At 34.5% G+C, this 22532-nt stretch overlaps 1 protein-coding gene across 14 annotated transcripts in view; it reads right to left on the bottom strand.

The window, feature by feature from the left end:
- LOC111047368 (cilia- and flagella-associated protein 58) overlaps nucleotides 1-17017 on the bottom strand; it is a gene marked incomplete at its 3' end in the record, with an annotated part of 60292 nt that extends 43275 nt beyond the window's left edge. For 2 of the 14 annotated variants that reach the window (XM_039444004.1, XM_039444008.1), the window contains 9 exon segments: nucleotides 118-217; nucleotides 3068-3139; nucleotides 4491-4612; nucleotides 7280-7379; nucleotides 9995-10066; nucleotides 11239-11360; nucleotides 12499-12598; nucleotides 13131-13271; nucleotides 16893-17017. In XM_039444004.1, the coding sequence (XP_039299938.1) occupies nucleotides 118-217; nucleotides 3068-3139; nucleotides 4491-4612; nucleotides 7280-7379; nucleotides 9995-10066; nucleotides 11239-11360; nucleotides 12499-12598; nucleotides 13131-13271; nucleotides 16893-16904 (841 nt within the window). 14 annotated transcript variants of the gene reach the window in all.
- Between the last annotated feature and the right edge of the window lie 5515 nt (nucleotides 17018-22532).

The raw sequence follows: 22532 nt of genomic DNA, 5'->3' as shown, positions 1-22532 counted from the left end.
AAGGCAGAGAATAGGCAATGCTGTTATCCTATCTTTCTCCATTGCCATTATAACGTGGACCTCACTATAGTTTGTAATTCAATGGAAGAGCGGAACATTTGCCATAGATCAACAAACCTTTGTTAGATGGACGTTCCTTGTCTATGCATTCATTTTCCATCAAGTTGACTCCTTCGTTTGAGATTGATTGCTCCACTTGTACAGGGGTGGCTGATACCTGCAAATATATTATACATTATAGTTACAATAGATGATACACCCACAAATTATATGGACAAGTTCAGTTATTTATTACTAGCAGGTAACCCGTGCTCCGCAAGGCTCCAATTAGCAGATTGACAAACTGAAAACTTGACGTGCAACGAAATCTTGAAGAATTGAAAATAGTCCTATAACCATCCTTGGTGAATAAAGAATGTACATGCAAAATTTCAAGTTAATCAGTCCAGTAGTTCAGACGTGATGATGCGTCATTCGTGAATTTGAAAGCGCTGCTCTTTTTTGACCAGTTTTCAACATTGATGCTGTTTTAATTAGCTATAGTCCGAGCAAACCTTAGTTTGCAGCACGGGGCTTTATGGCCAAGAATACTATTCCAATATAACCAATAGGAGCACACTGTTGCCGATTCTATCAAAAATGTCTACGCTCTCTTTTTCGCTCTTTCTCTAACACAATTGGCTCTCTGGATTTGGTGAAATCTGGCAACACTGTACTCCGTAAGAGCAATGCTGCAATACAAGGTTTGCACCTACTATATATTAATAAGTAGCTGTGAAAAGCAACTTATGAGAGTTCATAGGTTTCATTGCAGGGAAATAATAGATTCATTTCAACACAGAATATTCAAATTTAATATAAATAGTATTACATTATTATTACACATATTTCATAATACACAAGTGACAAGTTATTTATCATTATGAGAACACAAAGATAAGAATAAAATAGAATTTATCTTTTAAAAATATGTTGAGGCTAATGACTCAATAGAACATCACAATTTGACATAACCAGGCCTGTAAACACAACACAATACAATACAGCACAATAAGTACAAGGTTTATACAACACAACAATAAACATCCACAAAAATTGGACTCTAATTGACATCCATTTACTATAATATGTACAGTACATTATTTTCTATTAATTTAAAAACCCTCGAATATAAGTTTCTCTCCATATAAGGGATTATTTACAAGGAATATTACAAACAGATTTCTGAACCTCCTATCTGTCGATTCAATAATTAATTTTTATAATTTAAATGAAGTATTTTGTAAATTAATAATATTTATACATAGTTGAAGAACGATCTGGCAAAGTTGCAGAGGTAGAAAATGATACCACTGTCTGCTTTGTTGATTGATATACAAGGATAGCAACGCCAATGTTAATCAAATACTGCATTATAGCCTTCTCTATTTCTCGATTCAATAATAAATTTACATAATATTGAGATAGAGTATTTTGTAGATTAAGTATATTTCTACAATGTTGAAGAACGTTCTGGTGAACGATCCAAATGTGAAAATATTGCACTAATGTCTCATGTTTTTTTATTTATACCGTATTGATTGCTGCTTAAACCTCAAATGTGGGAGTCGCCTTATTTATTCATCTATTTATTTATTTTACAATTTTTACAATGGAAGCTTACGTATCTATGAATACACTATTATGTAGCTAAGAACAATATAACATGATACAAGAGTTTCTATAAAATTAGTTGAGGCTTGGAGAAAATATCCGTGTTTCCAAATTGTGCAGAATATCAATTTGTTCATGCAAACCCATATAACTGGATATATTCATATTGACAACTCAGCATCGACAGTGTTGTCGAATTGAATAGATCCTGTCATATGGACTCGCATGAAAAGATTGAAATTTTGCACAATTTGGCAACATAAGTCACAACTTATGTTATACACACCATATTGATATTTGAAGAATTGATTCACAATTATTGTGGATGGAACATCCAGTCAACTTATTTTGCAATACAAATCTACCGAATAATTAGTTTTTTTTTTAAACAATATTGGAGAGATATTACACAGACAACACACCAATAGAGAAGAAACTCAGACATTCTAAACTGATGTGTGACAACGCATATTATGTTGATTCATTTTTCCACACTGAGAGAACTTTTTCTACATACTGTTCACTGGAATGGTCTCTCATTGGTGTGAGTGAGCATATGACGAGTTAAATGACCAGACTGGGAAAATCTTTCTGTACAGACTGTACACCGGAATGGCTTCTCTTTGGTGTGAGTGCGCATGTGAACAGTCAAGGCACTAGACACAGAGAACCTTTTGGTGCAGACTGTACACTGAAAAGGCTTCTCTTTGGTGTGAGTGCGCATGTGAACAGTCAAGGCACTAGACACAGAGAACCTTTTGGTGCAGACTGTACACTGAAAAGGCTTCTCTTTGGTGTGGGTACGCATATGAACAGTCAAGGAACCAGACACAGAGAACCTTTTGGTGCAGACTGTACACTGAAAAGGCTTTTCTTTGGTGTGAGTACGCATATGCTTAGTCAAGGCACCAGACTCAGAGAACCTTTTGGTGCAGACTGCACACTGGAATGGCTTCTCTTTGGAGTGAGTACGCATGTGAATAGTTAGATGACCAGACTGAGAGAGCCTTTTGGTGCAGACTGTACACTGGTAAGGCTTCTCCTTGGTATGAATGCGCATATGTCTGCTCAAATTACAAGAAAGAGAGAACCTCTTTGTACATACTGTACACTGGAATGGCTTCTCTTTCGTGTGGGTACGCATATGCTTAGTCAAGGAACCAGACTCAGAGAACCTTTTGGTGCAGACTGTACACTGGAATGGCTTATCTTTGGTGTGTGTGCGCATATGCTTAGTCAAGCCACCAGACTCAGAGAACCTTTTGGTGCAGACTGTACACTGAAATGGCTTCTCTTTGGTGTGCGTCCGAATATGAGCAGTCAAATTACTGGACCTAGAGTAGCTTTTTGCACAGAATTTACATTGATGAAGCTTTTTAGAAGTAGTTTTGCATGAAACCCTCTTCTCTCCTACCATTTCTACATTGTTGCCTACTTCCCCCTCTTCTGCAGACGATTCACTCTCACTATCAGCTGATGATGGTTCCTGAAATCACAAGGTGCAAATATCAATCAGCAAGTGATGTAATTCACACATGACAAATCACAAAAATGCACATTCACAATATACAGTGTTTAATTTAAAACAGAACCCGTTGCTCATTAGCTTGGATTAAATGTATTTATTTGGAAAATGCATGATTTTTGTGAAACTAAATGTATTTATTTGGAAAATGCATGATTTTTGTGAAACTAAATGTATTTATTTGGAAAATGCATGATTTTTGTGAAACTAAATGTATTTATTTGGAAAATGCATGATTTTTGTGAAACTAAATGTATTTATTTGGAAAATGCATGATTTTTGTGAAACTAAATGTATTTATTTGGAAAATGCATGATTTTTGTGAAACTGTTAGATACTGATTCTAATTTTTATATGACTGGAGCTAGAGTAGGGATGGCTATTCATTCCTTGTGCATAGCGGTTGAACTAGTGAAGGTCAAGTATTTACTTTTGAACACAGGAATTCGCTACAGGACTTTTTATGTAGGGACCATTTCAACAGGATTGTGGCCACCACATCCCCTGATCTGTCATGTTTTGACTTTTTCCTGTGGAGCTGCTTAAAGAAATTTTGTTTACCGGAGCAATCCTCATACCCCACAGGAATTGATGATAGACACCACTAATGCTATCATGAGACAGAGAAAAGCAAGCTAACAATAGTTGCCAGGAACATGGTGAAACGTAAGTGCATTGAAATGGATGGACAACATTTTCAAATTGTATTGAGAGTTCTGGGGGTAATTCAGCACAATGATTTCATTTAACTGAATATTATTTCTATAATATTGTTGTGATATAATTTTTGTAATTGTATTATACATTAAAAGTTTACATAATGTATATAATTCCACATGTATATTGTAATGAGATTTTGTGCCAAATTCTACTAAGGATGATTATGATAATAAATGTAGAGTTGCCAATACCTATAGTAAAGTCCTCGTTATGATAGCAGTATTTGATTAGCATTGATCTTGCTATCCTTGTCTATCATTCGACAAAGCAGATATCACTATCCTTTTCTAGCATTGTTGTTGTTTTTCATTGATTGACTGGAGAATCAAACTATGAGAGATTGTATGGAATAAATTGATTCTAAAACATGGTTTCTGAATTATCTGTTCAATGATTTATTCTGAAATTTTGTGATTCAATGTTCAGTACCCACTTTCGATAACTCATTCTTCATGGTAGATTTTTGGTTTCCAAAATAACCCAGCCAGTCTGACTGAGCCAGATAACAGGAGTTTATTAATTCCACGCAATTTAAGGGAACATTAGAATATACCATAGGTCAATATCTAAAATTATTTGGAAAAACACTTACATAATCATCATCAACATCATCATAATCGTCATCAGAGCGCTGCTTTTGGTGAAGGGTTCTGGCAATTCTATCCAGCACTCCAATGCGATACAGTTTGACATAGGCAGTGGGTAGAGTTAACTCTGAAACATTAACGAAACTCATACAACTTAACACTGCAAATTATTAGAGAGAGAGAGCACATTTCACATAAAAAGTGTACAAAATTATATTGATGAGAGATGATAGCATCGGAGGATAGACTGTTTGGTATGGACTGTTTGTGTCCCAAATTTCACTGTTATTTCAAGCCGATTTTTGTCAATATTACTGTCTTGAACGAGTGAGAGTGTATATGAACGGCACATTATGAGAGACTCTAACAGCATCACATAGCATCAAGAAAAAGAACTACTGGGACTATCGGCTTGAATATAATTTATTTTGTGGAAATAATAAAATTTAGGACTGTTTTGTGAAGTGAACTACTACAAGACTAAACCTATTTCGAACTATGTGTAACCTTATCTAAATTTGGGAGAGGTGTAGCACAAGGCTACATTATTTTTTTCTCTCCCTATCATTTTGATGATGTACTTATTGTATCAACCAATAAAGAATAAACAATGAAATTCGGAACATAAACGTCCTATACCTTGGGATATCTTCTTATGCAATCTTTTTTCTTATGATTAAATTGAGACATTTAGATCTTAACTGACATCACTACGTTACTAAGACTGAGCGAATGTTTCAAGCAAATAGAGATCCTTTTCTTTTCATTTTATAAGAAGTAAGTTATATTAAATTAGATCCAGAATCTAAAACACCTATTAAGCTACTTATATTGAATCTAATGAACCATCAAAGCTATAGATTCCATATAGATTTAATGGTGCATTAGATTCAAGATTTAAGTGTCCTAGAGTCTGGGTCTAAAATATGTTTATAGTGACGTGGAAAGTATTCTCAAATAAAACTTATAGGAGTATGATCAATGATATTGCAAGCTTCTATACTTTTATAACTTGCTGTAAAAATGTGGTATAGTCAGGTCCACATTATAATGGCAGTATTTGATTAACATTGGTGTTGCTATCCTTGTCTATTGCTTGACAAATCAGTTAAGGCTATCATTTCTAGCTCGCAAATTTGCCAGATCGTTTTCAAAACTTCAGAAATATAATTAATTAACAAAATTTATCATCTCAACTATGAAAATTAATTACTCAATCATTGAAAAATATATCTCTAGACGATATAAATATAATCGATTATTTTCAACAAGAATGAACAGTTGATATTACATCTGATATACCGGTATCATCAGCTAAGGCAGTGGCAAGGCAGAGAATCGGCATCACTGTTCTCCTATCTTTCTTCACTCCCATTATAACGTGGACTTCACTATAGTTTGTAATTCAATTGAAAAGCGGAATGATTGCCATAGATCAACCAACCTTTGTTAGATTGTCGTTCCTTGTCTTTGCATTCATTTTCCATCAAGTTGACTCCTTCGTTTGAGATTGATTGCTCCACTTGTACAGGGGTGGCTGATACCTGCAAATATATTATACATTATAGTTACAATAGATGATACACCCACAAATTATATGGACAAGTTCATTTATTTATTACTAGCAGGTAACCCGTGCTCCGCAAGGCTCCAATTAGCAGCTTGACAAACTGAAAACTTGACGTGCAACGAAATCTTGAAGAATTGAAAATAGTCCTATAACCATCCTTGGTGAATAAAGAATGTACATGCAAAATTTCAAGTTAATCAGTCCAGTAGTTCAGACGTGATGATGCGTCATTCGTGAATTTGAAAGCGCTGCTCTTTTTTGACCAGTTTTCAACATTGATGCTGTCTTAATTGGCTACAGTCCGAGCAAACCTTAGTTTGCAGCACGGGGCTTTATGGCCAAGAATACTATTCCAATATAACCAATAGGAGCACACTGTTGCCGATTCTATCAAAAATGTCTATGCTCTCTTTTTCGCTCTTTCTCTAACACAATTGGCTCTCTGGATTTGGTGAAATCTGGCAACACTGTACTCCATAAGAGGAATGCTGCAAAACAAGGTTTGCACCTACTATATATTAATAAGTAGCTGTGAAAAGCAAATTATGAGAGTTCATAGGTTTCATTGCAGGGAAATAATAGATTCATTTCAACACAGAATATTCAAATTTAATATAAATAGTATTACATTATTATTACACATATTTCATAATACACAAGTGACAAGTTATTTATCATTATGAGAGCACAAAGATAAGAATAAAATAGAATTTATCTTTTAAAAATATTTTGAGGCTAATGACTCAATAGAACATCACAATTTGACATAACCAGGCCTGTAAACACAACACAATACAATACAGCACAATAAGTACAAGGTTTATACAACACAACAATAAACATTCACAAAAATTGGACTCTAATTGACATCCATTTACTATAATATGTACAGTACATCATTTTCTAGATCGCAAATTTGCCAGATCGTTTTCAACACTTCAGAAATATAATTAATTAACAAAATTTATCATCTCAACTATGAAAATTTATTATTCAATCATTGAAAAATATATCTCTAGACGATATAAATATAATCGATTATTTTCAACAAGAATGAACAGTTGATATTACATCTGATATACCGGTATCATCAGCTAAGGCAGTGGCAAGGCAGAGAATCGGCATCACTGTTCTCCTATCTTTCTTCACTCCCATTATAACGTGGACCTCACTATAGTTTGTAAATCAATTGAAGAGCGGAATGTTTGCCATAGATCAACCAACCTTTGTTAGATGGTCGTTCCTTGTCTTTGCATTCATTTTCCATCAAGTTGACTCCTTCGTTTGAGATTGATTGCTCCACTTGTACAGGGGTGGCTGATACCTGCAAATATATTATACATTATAGTTACAATAGATGATACACCCACAAATTATATGGACAAGTTCATTTATTTATTACTAGCAGGTAACCCGTGCTCCGCAAGGCTCCAATTAGCAGCTTGACAAACTGAAAACTTGACGTGCAACGAAATCTTGAAGAATTGAAAATAGTCCTATAACCATCCTTGGTGAATAAAGAATGTACATGCAAAATTTCAAGTTAATCAGTCCAGTAGTTCAGACGTGATGATGCGTCATTCGTTAATTTGAAAGCGCTGCTCTTTTTTGACCAGTTTTCAACATTGATGCTGTCTTAATTAGCTACAGTCCGAGCAAACCTTAGTTTGCAGCACGGGGCTTTATGGCCAAGAATACTATTCCAATATAACCAATAGGAGCACACTGTTGCCGATTCTATCAAAAATGTCTACGCTCTCTTTTTCGCTCTTTCTCTAACACAATTGGCTCTCTGGATTTGGTGAAATCTGGCAACACTGTACTCCATAAGAGGAATGCTGCAATACAAGGTTTGCACCTACTATATATTAATAAGTAGCTGTGAAAAGCAACTTATGAGAGTTCATAGGTTTCATTGCAGGGAAATAATAGATTCATTTCAACACAGAATATTCAAATTTAATATAAATAGTATTACATTAATATTACACATATTTCATAATACACAAGTGACAAGTTATTTATCATTATGAGAACACAAAGATAAGAATAAAATAGAATTTATCTTTTAAAAATATTTTGAGGCTAATGACTCAATAGAACATCACAATTTGACATAACCAGGCCTGTAAACACAACACAATACAATACAGCACAATAAGTACAAGGTTTATACAACACAACAATAAACATTCACAAAAATTGGACTCTAATTGACATCCATTTACTATAATATGTACAGTACATTATTTTCTATTAATTTAAAAACCCTCGAATATGAGTTTCTCTCCATATAAGGGATTATTTACAAGGAATATTACAAACAGATTTCTGAACCTCCTATCTGTCGATTCAATAATTAATTTTTATAATTTAAATGAAGTATTTTGTAAATTAATAATATTTATACATAGTTGAAGAACGATCTGGCAAAGTTGCAGAGGTAGAAAATGATACCACTGTCTGCTTTGTTGATTGATATACAAGGATAGCAACGCCAATGTTAATCAAATACTGCATTATAGCCTTCTCTATTTCTCGATTCAATAATAAATTTACATAATATTGAGATAGAGTATTTTGTAGATTAAGTATATTTCTACAATGTTGAAGAACGTTCTGGTGAACGCTCCAAATGTGAAAATATTGCACTAATGTCCCATGTTTTTTTTTATTTATACCGTATTGATTGCTGCTTAAACCTCAAATGTGGGAGTCGCCTTATTTATTCATCTATTTATATATTTTACAATTTTTACAATGGAAGCTTACTTATCTATGAATACAGTATTATGTAGCTAAGAACAATACAACATGATACAAGAGTTTCTATAAAATTAGTTGAGGCTTGGAGAAAATATCCATGTTTCCAGACTGTACACAGGAATGGCTTCTCTTTCGTGTGGGTACGCATATGAACAGTTAAATGACCAGACTCAGAGAACCTTTTGGTGCAGACTGTACACTGGAATGGCTTCTCTTCGGTATGGGTACGCATATGAACAGTTAAATGACCAGACACAGAGAACCTTTTGGTGCAGACTGTACACTGAAAAGGCTTCTCTTTGGTGTGAGTACGCATGTGAACTGTCAAATGACTAGAAACAGAGAACCTCTTGGTGCAGACTGTACACTGGAATGGCTTCTCTTTGGTGTGGGTACGCATATGCTTAGTCAAGCCACCAGACTCAGAGAACCTTTTGGTGCAGACTGTACACTGAAATGGCTTCTCTTTGGTGTGGGTACGCATGTGAACTGTCAAACTACTAGAAACAGAGAACCTTTTGGTGCAGACTGTACACTGGAATGACTTCTCTTTGGAGTGAGTACGCATGTGAATAGTTAGATGACCAGACTGAGAGAACGTTTTTGTACAGACTGTACACTGAAAAGGCTTCTCTTTGGTGTGGGTACGCATATGCTTAGTCAAGGCACCAGACTCAGAGAACCTTTTGGTGCAGACTGTACACTGGAATGGCTTATCTTTGGTGTGTGTGCGCATATGCTTAGTCAAGGCACCAGACTCAGAGAACCTTTTGGTGCAGACTGTACACTGAAAAGGCTTCTCTTTGGTGTGGGTACGCATATGCTTAGTCAAGGCACCAGACTCAGAGAACCTTTTGGTGCAGACTGTACACTGGAATGGCTTCTCTTTGGTGTGGGTACGCATATGAACAGTTAAATCACCAGACACAGAGAACCTTTTGGTGCAGACTGTACACTGAATGGCTTCTCTTTGGAGTGAGTACGCATGTGAATAGTTAGATGACCAGACTGAGAGAACGTTTTTGTACATACTGTACAATGATAAGGCTTCTCTTTGGTATGAGTACGGATGTGAACAGTCAAATTAGAATTCTGAGAGAAGCTCTTTGCACAGAATTTACATTGATGAAGCTTTTTAGAAGTAGTCTTGCATGAAACCCTCCCCTCTCCTACCATTTCTTCATTGTTTCCTTCTTCCTCCTCTTCTGCAGACGAATCACTCCCACTATCAGCTGATGATGGTTCCTAAAATCACAAGGTTCAAATATCAATCAAAGAACTTCAATCAATCAGCAAGTGATGTAATTCACACATGACAAATCACAAAAATGCACATTCACAATATACAGTGTTTAATTTAAAACAGAACCCGTTGCTCATTAGCTTGGATTAAATGTATTTATTTGGAAAATGCATGATTTTTGTGAAACTGTTAGATACTGATTCTAATTTTTATATGATTGGAGCTAGCGTAGGGATGGCTATTCATTCCTTGTGCATAGCGGTTGAACTAGTGAAGGTCAAGTATTTACTTTTGAACACAGGAATTCGCTACAGGACTTTTTATGTAGGGACCATTTCAACAGGATTGTGGCCACCACATCCCCTGATCTGTCATGTTTTGACTTTTTCCTGTGGAGCTGCTTAAAGAAATTTTGTTTACTGGAGCAATCCTCATACCCCACAGGAATTGATGATAGACACCACTAATGCTATCATGAGACAGAGAAAAGCAAGCTAACAATAGTTGCCAGGAACATGGTGAAACGTAAGTAAGTGCATTGAAATGGATGGACAACATTTTCAAATTGTATTGAGAGTTCTGGGGGTAATTCAGCACAATGATTTCATTTAACTGAATATTGATTCTATAATATTGTTGTGATATAATTTTTGTAATTGTATTATACATTCAAAGTTTACATAATGTATATAATTCTCACATGTATATTGCAATGAGATTTTGTGCCAAATTCAACTAAGGACGATTGATGATAAATGTAGAGTTGCCAATACCTATAGAGAGGTCCACGTTATGATGACAGTATTTGATTAGCATTGGTGTTGCTTTCCTTGTCTATCATTCGACAAAGCAGATAGCACTATCCTCTTCTAGCATTGTTGTTGTTTTTCATTGATTGACTGGAGAATCAAACTATGAGAGATTGTATTGAATAAATTTATTCTAAAACATAGTTTCTGAATTATCTGTTCAATGATTTATTATGAAATTTTGTGATTCAATGTTCAGTACCCACTTTCGATAACTCATTCTTCATGGTAGATTTTTGGTTTCCAAAATAACCCAGCCAGTCTGACTGAGCCAGATAACAGGAGTTTATTAATTCCATGCAATTTAAGGGAACATTAAAATATACCATAGGTCTATATCTAAAATTATTTGGAAAAACACTTACATAATCATTATCAACATCATCATAATCGTCATCAGAGCGCTGCTTTTGGTAAAGGGTTCTGGCAATTCTATCCAGCACTCCAATGCGATACAGTTTGACATAGGCAGTGGGTAGAGTTATCTCTGAAACATTAACGAAACGTTCATACTACTTGACACTGCAAATATCAGAGAGAACACATTTTAAATAAAAAGTGTACAAAATTATATTGAAGAGAGATGATAGCATCGGAGGATAGACTCTTTGCGTACCAAATTTCACTGTTATTCCAAGCACTACAAGACTTGACCTATTTCGAACTATGTGTAACCTTATCTAAATTTGGGAGAGGTGTAGCACAAGACTACATTATTTTTTCTCTACCTATCATTTTGATGATGTACTTGTTGTATCAATCAATAAAAAATAAACAATGGAATTTGGAACATAAACGTCCTATACCTTGGGATATCTTCTTATGCAATCTTTTTTCTAATGATTAAATTGAGACATTTAGATCTTAACTGACATCACTACGTTACTAAGACTGAGCAAATGTTTCCAGCAAATAGAGATCCTTTTCTTTTCATTTTATAAGAAGTAAGTTATATTAAATTAGAGCCAGATTCTAGAACACCTATTAAACTACTTGTATTGAATCTTATGAACCATCAAAGGTATGGATTCTATATAGATTTAAAATGTTGGATTGGATTCAAGATTTAAGTGTTCTAGAGTCCGGGTCTAAAAGCTGTTTATGGTGAGGTGGAAAGTATTCTCAAATAAAACTTATAGGAGTATGATCAATGATATTGCAAGCTTCTATACTTTTATAACTTGCTGTAAAAATGTACTATAGTCAGGTCCACATTATAATGGCAGTATTTGATTAACATTGGTGTTGCTATCCTTGTCTATTGTTTGACAAATCAGATAAGGCTATGATATTCTAGATCGCAAATTTGCCAGATCGTTCTCAACACTTCAGAAATATAATTAATTAACAAAATTTATTATCTCAACTATGAAAATTTATTATTCAATCATTGAAAAATATATCTCTAGACGATATAAATATAATCAATTATTTTCAACTAGAATGAACAGTTGATATTACATCTGATATACCGGTATCATCAGCTAAGGCAGTGGCAAGGCAGTGGCAAGGCAGAGAATCGGCATCACTGTTCTCCTATCTTTCTTCACTCCCATTATAACGTGGACCTCACTATAGTTTGTAATCCAATTGAAGAGCGGAATGTTTGCCATAGATCAACCAACCTTTGTTAGATGGACGTTCCTTGTCTTTGCATTCATTTTCCATCAAGTTGACTCCTTCGTTTGAGATTGATTGCTCCACTTTTACAGGGGTGGCTGATACCTGCAAATATATTATACATTATTGTTACAATAGATAATACACCCACAAATTATACAGACAAGATCATTTATTATTTGATGATAACAGATAAACTGTGATATGAGACAAGATACGTTTCTGTTTTTATGAAAAAACTTGCAGGTAACCCGTGGTGCTCTGCAATAAAACTTGAAAAACTGAAAACTTGACCTACTGAAATCTTGAAGAATTTAAAATGGGCTATAACCATCCATTGAAATTGTATTTTGAAATCTATACTACAATAAAGTAAAGAGCTGGTTTATACACGTATAAGATAGGAAAATTATGTTTGATGCATCATCACGTCTCAACTACTAAGCTGATTAACTTGAAATTTCGCATTCAGATTTTTAATTAACCGAGGATGGTTGTAGGCCTATTTTCAATTCTTCAAGATTTCATTACGTCAAGTTTCCAGTTTGTCATGTTTCAAATTGGACCCTTGTGGAGATCGGGTTTTCTGCTAGTGAATAAATAAAGTGAATAAATACTTGGATGCAAAATAAGTTACCTGTTCTTCTTTGAGAAGTTTCAGCTCGCTATGCCTGTACATGCTGTCGACTGAATCCGTCATGTCTTTGATGTCTGATATCTCTGCTGGCCCTTCATTGACTGGCTCTTCATCAGAGACCCTTGATGGCTCAGGTTCCACCTTCAAAAAATGAAGGAACCCGGTTTAATAGAGCACATGAATCAATAAAGTACTTGTATGTATATTGTGTACTCTTATTGAATCGTCATTTTTTCCGTTAGGGCTACTCTTAAATAAAAATAGAAACCTACAGATGGAAATTACTGAGATATTGCAATTCAAATGCTAATGAATTAATAATTATTATTAAACAAAAATCCAAATTAAATGCAGTAAATCACCCCGAAGACTTCTGCTACTGCAAATATTGATAACAAGGTCAACGGCTAGATGGAAAGGCATGGATGAACCGATGGATTAAACGAATTTAATTTGGATTTTCGTTTAATAATAATTGTAAATAGAAATCCAAGTAGCCTACCCTTTTTAAAATTGTTTACCCACAACATGTCTATAGCATGTATCAAGTCTTGATAGTGGCATCATATAGCCGAAGCATGTTGTGAGTGAACTATTTTGAAAAAGGGTATTTAGATTTATATTTTTATTTATATCTTATTTAATCCTATAGTGAGGTCCACTTTATAATAGCAGAAAAATAGAACAGCGTTGCCAATTCTTTGCCTTCTATAGAGGTGTCAGATTTCACTATAACATCCACTGACATAACCTAATTTTGGTCGACTTGTCGTCTGCGCGTCGTGTCGTCTACACAGCTGACTTGTTCACAGCATGCTGTATCATTTTCATTAACCTCTGTTAGAGGCCCCTTTGTATATATTTGTTAATAAGGTTTATTTTAATTGTAATTATTATCATCACAATATATTTCAAGTCTTTTTAGTGTTATTGTTTCACATTCATCATCGAAGGGTAGGCTACATAGGTTTGTTATTCCAGGGTCTTAAAATACTGATACCATTGACTGCTCGCTAATCGCGCACTGCTCAGTTTGTTCATAGAATTTGATTTTTGATTAGTTACACAGAGTAGATAATGTAAATTGATGATTTGTTAATGTAGCTTGGGGGAACATCAGCATGGAATATAATACCTTAGAAATCTTGGAATCTCCAAAAGGAGAAGCTATTTGTGTATTGTGAAGCATGTAATCATCAATAAACAATATATTAACAGATAGTAGAATGGAAGAACAGACATTACCCTCACCTCCTGTTCCTGAAATCAGTACAATTTTTTTTAAAGTCTCACGGTATTATATTTTCTACCTGTACTAACCATCCAATTATCTCAAACCAATCTAGTCAAAAAACCTTTTTCGCCCCACTTGGATGTAATGAGCTGGTTTTCGTGCGTCTTATGGAGGCCGAAAATGATTGTTTTCTGACCAGGCCGGTAAAAGTTTTACGGCCCTAGGGCTGTAAAATAACCTTGAAGTCAGCTGATTCTGATTTGATGTGAATGTGTTTACAAAATGGTTTATGAATTATGAAACAGAATCAGTTTATGCTTTTAGAATTGAATAGATATTCTGCAATAAGATACTATCATTTTATTTGGATGAATAAAATGCAGATAAGATATATATTACAAACTATTCAAATTCGACTTTCAGAGTAGGATAGATCTTCTAACCTAAACTTCCGAAGTCAACAACAACAAGCATTGTTGACATTGACATTCAGATTGGCCAAATTTCAAGTGTGCTAAAACAGCTGATCAAAAACTTTTCATTATTTGTGTTTATTATTCAAGAATCAAAACATTTATAATAATATCATCTTATCATCATTTGGAAGAATAAAAAGTATAAACTCAACCTCTTACATAATTGAACATAATCTTTTAGGTTATTTAGACAAATCAGAATAAAAAATAAAAATACTTGGACAATTTCCTGATATTCAGATTACCTCAGATTTGCTAGAGCTATGACCTTCCTGTTTTGCTTTAGGAAGTGCCTAATAAACAATTATTCTCATATTTATATTGTTTATTTTTCTGTGTGGTGAAAAATAGCGTTCACGCCACGGGCAAAAATGTTTTTTCGGCTCTCAATCTTTTCTAGTCTCGGCCTCGGCCTCGGACTTGAAAACTGATTTCGAGCCGGAAAAGTCTCATTTTTGACCCTAGGTGCAAAATATACTATTATTTAGTAAATACACCATGTGTGTTTTTAAATACACTCTTTATTTAAACACTAGTTTTAATAACTAATATTCAAAGATATTAGACTGTAGTGTCGTTAAAAATAGTTCAAAAATGGATTATTACTTGCAGTTTGTCATGTTAATGGAATAGATGAATATTATTTAGGCTAATCTCAATGTTACCGCCAACCAGTTGCGGTAAGTAACCACTATGAGCGCTGCCTCTAGTTCCTACAGAGCTATTTGATCTATGGTTCGCCGAGGAACCGTTCTTTTTTGAAGGAGTCGCTCTCGAGTCATCGTTAACTCAGTACACTGTGCAAAGTCAATTCCGCTTCCTGCTATGTCTCGTGTCATTTTCCCGCTCCAAGTTACATTCATGTTGATTCTCTACAAGATTAATCGGCTCTAAGTGTTTTATTACTGTGATACCACTTCAATATCAATCTGAGACTTATTATTGTTGAGTATAATTTATAAATACAGTATAGAACTAAACAAGTTGTGCTTCCGCCTCATGTAGTGAGATTTCCCGCCTTTGTATGAAAGACTTTGTTTTACACCCCTTTGTTGTATTGAACTTGATTTATTGGTTTGAGTAATTCATTTGATCAACTTATTGTTGGTCTGGTCCTCCAATTATCAATAAAAGTGTATTCTTTTCAATTTGTGTTCACTCAGTCCAACCTGGCTCCACCAGTAGAAGTTACTAAGTAATTTGTTATTGCGCTTACCTCGGTGGCCGTAACACTCAAATATGAAAATTTATTATTTAATTATTAGAAATATAATGAAAATAAAAAACCTGATTATTGATTAATGAATTTAAAAATGATTTATTATTTCAAACAAGAATGAACAGTTAATATTGCCTTATTACCGTACATCAGAAATACCAGTATCACCTATCCTTTATATGGAAGGCAGTGGCAAGGCAGAAGAATGGCAACCCTGCTCTCCTATCTTTCTCCACTGTCATTACGGTAGCCATAATAACATGAACCTCCCAATCATTAATAGTTGAGAATGATGTTGTAACTATAAATGTATAAATAAATGAAATACCCAAGTTATACTTTTCAACATTAACCACATTTTATTCAAATTTCAATTAAAGATTTCAAACTGTTTTGGCTCAACAGAACATGAAATATTAGATTAAAATTTTAATTTTGATCTGTCACATTCTGTCTGGTATTGGTATCTCGAGTACCAAGTCCAAGTAGGTTATAGCCTATTAGTAATTGATGCTTATCAATTACTAATGAAATATGTTAAGCTGGGTTTACACCAAAGTTATTAACAAAATATTAATAACTTAATCCTTATAGATTCTATCAAATTGAACGGAACTTGACAGACACATATGTTCATCATGTGTATGATAAGTTATGTTCAATCTAAAAGAATCTATAAGGATTAAGTTAACATTTTGTTAATAGCTTTGGTGTAGGTCTAAATGCAGCTTTAGACTATAGCCCAAGTAAGTACGGTATCCTATATACTAACAAAACAAGAAAAAGATCTTACTTAAATAATAAAAGATACAGTGATAAAGGAATAGACTTACAATAGATTCCATGATTCTAGCGATATTATAACTAAAAATACTGGAGAATAAATCAATACGTAAAACCTCCTTTGTGTTTATTAGCGTTGGCGCTTGGTTCAGTTGTTGTTGTAGTGTCGTTAAGGACGTTCCGATACTTTCGATATTTTCTGGTATCGATATTTTGTCTTCGATACCGGTGGTATCGGAAGATGCGATACTTTACAGGTATCGATACACAAGTTGGAGTATCGAAGCAGCAGTATCGAACGCGTGAGAATTATAGTGTGGTCCACGTTATAATGGTAATATTTTATTAACGGTAATATTTGGTATTAATGGTAATATTTGGTTTTGCTATCTTTGTCTATCATTAGTCAAAACAGATACCTAACGCTATCTTTCTAAAGCTCCACAGCCTTGCCAAATCCGTTTTTAACAATGTAGAAACTTAATAAATCAAGACAGACAATTAGCAACGTTGGTCTCCTATCTTTATCTACTGCCATGATAACGTGGAACGTAGTATAGTTCTTCTAGCACAGAATATTATGTATAATGTGCTTCTAGGGTATAGAGAATACACTTTCCTATGGATGATATTTCAAAAGAGTATAAAGATTTCTGAAACCTCAGGAAAATTTCCTGATAATTTAATTACCTATCTAAGTAAATCAAATAATCAGTTATGGTATGTAAATATTGTATTTCACACTACCTATAAACATAAGACTTGCAATTGAGTGCAAATTGTATCAATTGGGTATCACTATTAATTATTAAAACAACATTTATGTACTTCGGGATTATTTATTATAAATTCTCCAGCCACTCCAACCACTGCCAACCCAATCATACAACATAATTATGATAGCCTACACCTTCCTCCTTTATAAAAACTGAGTACAATATAAGTATAAAGTACGGTATGTAACAAATATGATAATATTGTTGGGAAGCACAGTAATAGTATTATTAATATCCATTAATTTTGCTGCAAGGAAAAAAACAAAACTACCTACACACAATTACATAATACAAAAATCAGACTAGGTACATGTAAGTTACATAATTATTTCAAAATAGACACAATTAATAAATTAAACATAGTCTTGTAGGTATTTAGGCTTTTTTATTTGTCTACCTACTCAGCTACTCTACTCATTGGTCCTGCAACTTCCTCAGGATGGTCAGTCTCCCCTGAATGTGGATTCTGTGGCAATTGGCCATGTGTGACCCTTGTGGCAGATTGCCATCTGAAATTGGACCCAGAGCATCATCACTACTGGTTTTGTACACCACTTTGTTTAACGATATTCTCAACATGCTTCTATTCCGGCGGTATTCCTTACCAACCTCATCCCTAACTACCTATATAACTCCTAGGAGCATCAAGCTTATCAACAACTTCACTTGGCACCCATAATTGAGACCCAGACTTTCTTATTGAAACATTACTCCCTCTCTCAAATTCAGGAAGAGGACAGGCTGATTTATTATAATGACGCTCATTTGTGTTGTTCCTACCAACTTTACACAATACTATAGGCTTCAAAAGAAGAGAACTTGTGGGTAATTTCGATTTGGGATCCTATTCAGAAAAAGTTGAGCTAGGCTTGCATTCACTCTATTCAATGGAGAGTTTCTATAACCCCGCAAAAAAATTGCCAAGTCTTTGTGACTACTAGCAGAACGTCTCAACAAACTTTTAGAAATAGAAACACCTTTCTCAGCAAGCCCATTATTACTACGAGCATAATAAGGACTAGTGGTGACAGAATCCAAGGGCAGGGCAGTGGACTGTGGATGATAGTTGGTATAAATACCTACAAATAAATCTTTGAATTCTGTGCATAAAAATACTGATAGCTTGAATTGGGGTAAGTACGCCAATAAAAGACTGAATGAATCAACAAGATAAGATTTAATAATAATAAGATAATAATAGGCAGATGGCCACATACAAAAACAATTGTGTCAAATATTTTGGGATCAATAAAATAATAATAGGCAGGTGGCCACATACAAACATTCAATTCAATTCAATTCAGTTTATTTCCAAAAACATATTACATGAATAAGAAATACAATATACAACATATTTTGGAATCCCCCTACTAGACTATCCATCTGTGTGTAGGGGGGGGAGTTCCACTTTATACTTAATAAGCTTAATCTGCTCATAGAAGTAAATAATAGAGAATACACTTATATTATGGATGTATTATTAATATTCTGATTATAAAATAGATAATATATGTGCTGATGTATATTTAAGAATGAGTATGTAGGAATAAGTATACTTAATACCTTGATTGATAAAAGAATAAATAAAGAAGAAATAACAATATTTTTTTGAAGACCGCAGTGGCAGGGATTCCAGAAATTCTCAGAAGAGAGAATGAGAATTTCTGGAATCCCTGCCACTGCGGTCTTCAAAAAAATATTGTTATTTCTTACAAACATTGAATCAAATATTTTGAGATCAATAAAATAATAATAGGCAGATGGCCACATACAAAGATTGAATCAAATATTTTGAGATCAATAAAATAATAATAGGCAGATGGCCACATACAAAGATTGAATCAAATATTTTGAGATCAATAAAATAATAATAGGCAGATGGCCACATACAAAGATTGAATCAAATATTTTGAGATCAATAAAATAATAATAGGCAGATGGCCACATACAAAGATTGAATCAAATATTTTGAGATCAATAAAATAATAATAGGCAGATGGCCACATACAAAGATTGAATCAAATATTTTGAGATCAATAAAATAATAATAGGCAGATGGCCACATACAAAGGCAATTGTCAAATCTTGGGAAAATTACAACATGTGAAATAATGTAGAGAACTACAAAATTTAAATGAAATTAGGTCAATGACATTAATGACCATTGAGGTCTGACAATAACTTCAAAGGTATTAATGATATTAAATTATTAATGATATTGGTATTAATGATATTGCAATAAATGCAAAGGTATTAATAATGATACCTGAAATGAATATAAATTGAGTGCAATAATGAAAGTTATTACTAAGGTACAATAATAATGATTAAAAAATGACAATAAGCTGTAAAAAATGCTCAGCAAATAACATACATAAAAAATATATGCGGCATAGGCCTTAAGTGATTTGAATGTCAAAATAGATTTCGACCTAACAATTAATAGGCGTTACTGGCCTTAAAAATATCACTTAAGAGCTAAGGGTAGCTAATAAATACAAATGAGGACAGTCCGGGTTGAATATAGGCGACATGGGCCTTCAATGAATTGAATGTCAAGACAGACATCAATTAGAACGAGTAATAGGCGACAGTGGCCTTCAATGAATCACTTGTAAAGCCAAGGGTAGCTGTCAAATCCAATAAATAAATAGGCGTCGATGGCCTCAGTGAAATGAATGTCAAGCTAGACATTAACTAAACAATAGGTAGGCGTCGGTAGCCTCAGTGAAAGAATGTCAAGATAGACATTAATAAAATAATAAGTAGGCGTCAGTGGCCTCAGTGAATCACTTGTAAAGCCAAGGGTAGCTGTCAAATCCAAAGAATTAATAGGCGTCGGTAGCCTTAGTGAATTGAATGTCAAGATAGACATTAATCAAATAATAAGTAGGCGTCAGTGGCCTCAGTGAGTTGAATGTCAAGATAGACATTAATAAAATAATAATTAGGCGTCAGTGGCCTCAGTGAATCACTTGTAAAGCCAAGGGTAGCTGTCAAATCCAAAGAATTAATAGGCGTCGGTAGCCTTAGTGAATTGAATGTCAAGATAGACATTAATCAAATAATAAGTAGGCGTCAGTGGCCTCAGTGAGTTGAATGTCAAGATAGACATTAATAAAATAATAATTAGGCATCAGTGGCCTCAGTGAATCACTTGTAAAGCCAAGGGTAGCTGTCAAATCCAAAGAATTAATAGGCGTCGGTAGCCTTAGTGAATGAATGTCAAGATAGACATTAATCAAATAATAAATAGGCGTCAGTGGCCTCAGTGAGTTGAATGTCAAGATAGACATTAATAAAATAATAATTAGGCGTCAGTGGCCTCAGTGAATTGAATGTCAAGATAGACATTAATAAAAAAATAATGATGCATACGTAAATGAAAATTGAAAAGAACGATTTACATAACCTGAATAAAATTTTGAAGAGGAGATGCGGCCAGGCAGACAGGCAACGACTCCGCAATACCAACAGGAACAGGACATCAGCAAGCGATGAAGTGATCAGGCCATGCGATGACAAGCATGGAAACGTCCATTACAGCAGGCGAATCCCCCAATGGAAAAGTAGGCTGGAGCGAGTAGAATTCCAAACGAATAATCCGATCTTCAAATTGTGGAATTTTTGGATTGATTTCCAAACAGTAGAGATGATGCACTTGAAAGTTTGAGGTTCACGAGGTGAAGCCAATTGTAGAAAAATGGCAACTGAAGCTTACACAAGGTTGCAATTTTAGACAAAGTTTATCCAATTTTAACAGAGTAACTGAGTGAAGAACTCGATGAATAATTGAATCACACTGAAGAATAGAACAAACGAATTAATTTGAAGAATAATTCACACTTTAAAAAGGTTTTGTAGATCAAATGAATAGTGATGAAACGCTCACACGAGGTTGCAATTTTAGACAAAGTTTATCCAATTTTAACAGAGTAATTGAGTGAAGAACTCGATGAATAATTGAATCACACTGAAGAATGGAACAAACGAATTAATTTGAAGAATAATTCACACTTTAAAAACGTTTTGTAAGTCCGATGAATTCAGATGAAAGGTTTAGACCGAGCGCAGGAAGCACGCTTGCCGACCTCCATGAATAGATAGACAGGAAAAACTAAAGACGCTAGCAACAAAAACGAGAAGGCGGAAATGTAGCCACGTACGTGAAACATCCACAAACGTTTGGTGAAAAAGTGGCAAATAACTAAAAGGTAAGATGCCAAAAGACAAGATTAAATTCTAAAAAATCGAATAGCACAAATATTAAAATTGCAACGGCAAACAATCCGACGAAAAAATACGAATAAAAGTATAGAAAACCAGCTGATTAGAGCAGTGGCAAAAAACCGCGACTGAGACGTCACTGGTCAGCGCAGACGCACGAAAGACACAGCGCGCAGACAGACAGACATGATGACGACATGATGTCTACGTAGTAGCGGAACGAATAACAAGTGAAACCGTTCCAATAAATGCTTTGTCAGATTTTACATAAACTGGGCCCCTTGGGTCATACGGGGGTATGGCACAATAAGAAAAAGTAAGAAATATGTAAAATCTGGCAAGGCAATTGGAAATTGAAAACTGGGCCCCATGTGAGAACCAGGGGAAAAGAACAATGAAACCTGAAAATACAACATGAACCATAAGAGCAAGGGGGATTAACTAGAATCCTCATCAATGGGAAGAGGTGCTAAACTCGAAATAGCCCTCTTAAAGGTGCCGGAGGGAGTGAGAACAGTGACAACTCGAACCTTGTCGTCCTTACCCTGAACTTCAGTAATGCGCGCCAGCTTCCAAGTGGACTGCGCGGAACCAGGATCCTTCAAGATGACAACTGTACCGACCTTCAAATTTTCATAATTGTTTAACCATTTGCCTTTTTTCTGAAGAGTGGTTAAATATTCACGA

The sequence above is a fragment of the Nilaparvata lugens genome, unplaced genomic scaffold, assembly GCF_014356525.2.
Source record: "Nilaparvata lugens isolate BPH unplaced genomic scaffold, ASM1435652v1 scaffold2510, whole genome shotgun sequence".
NCBI lineage: Eukaryota > Metazoa > Arthropoda > Insecta > Hemiptera > Delphacidae > Nilaparvata > Nilaparvata lugens.
Note: the sequence above shows the minus strand (reverse complement) of the source record. Positions and strands in the feature narration are given on the sequence as shown.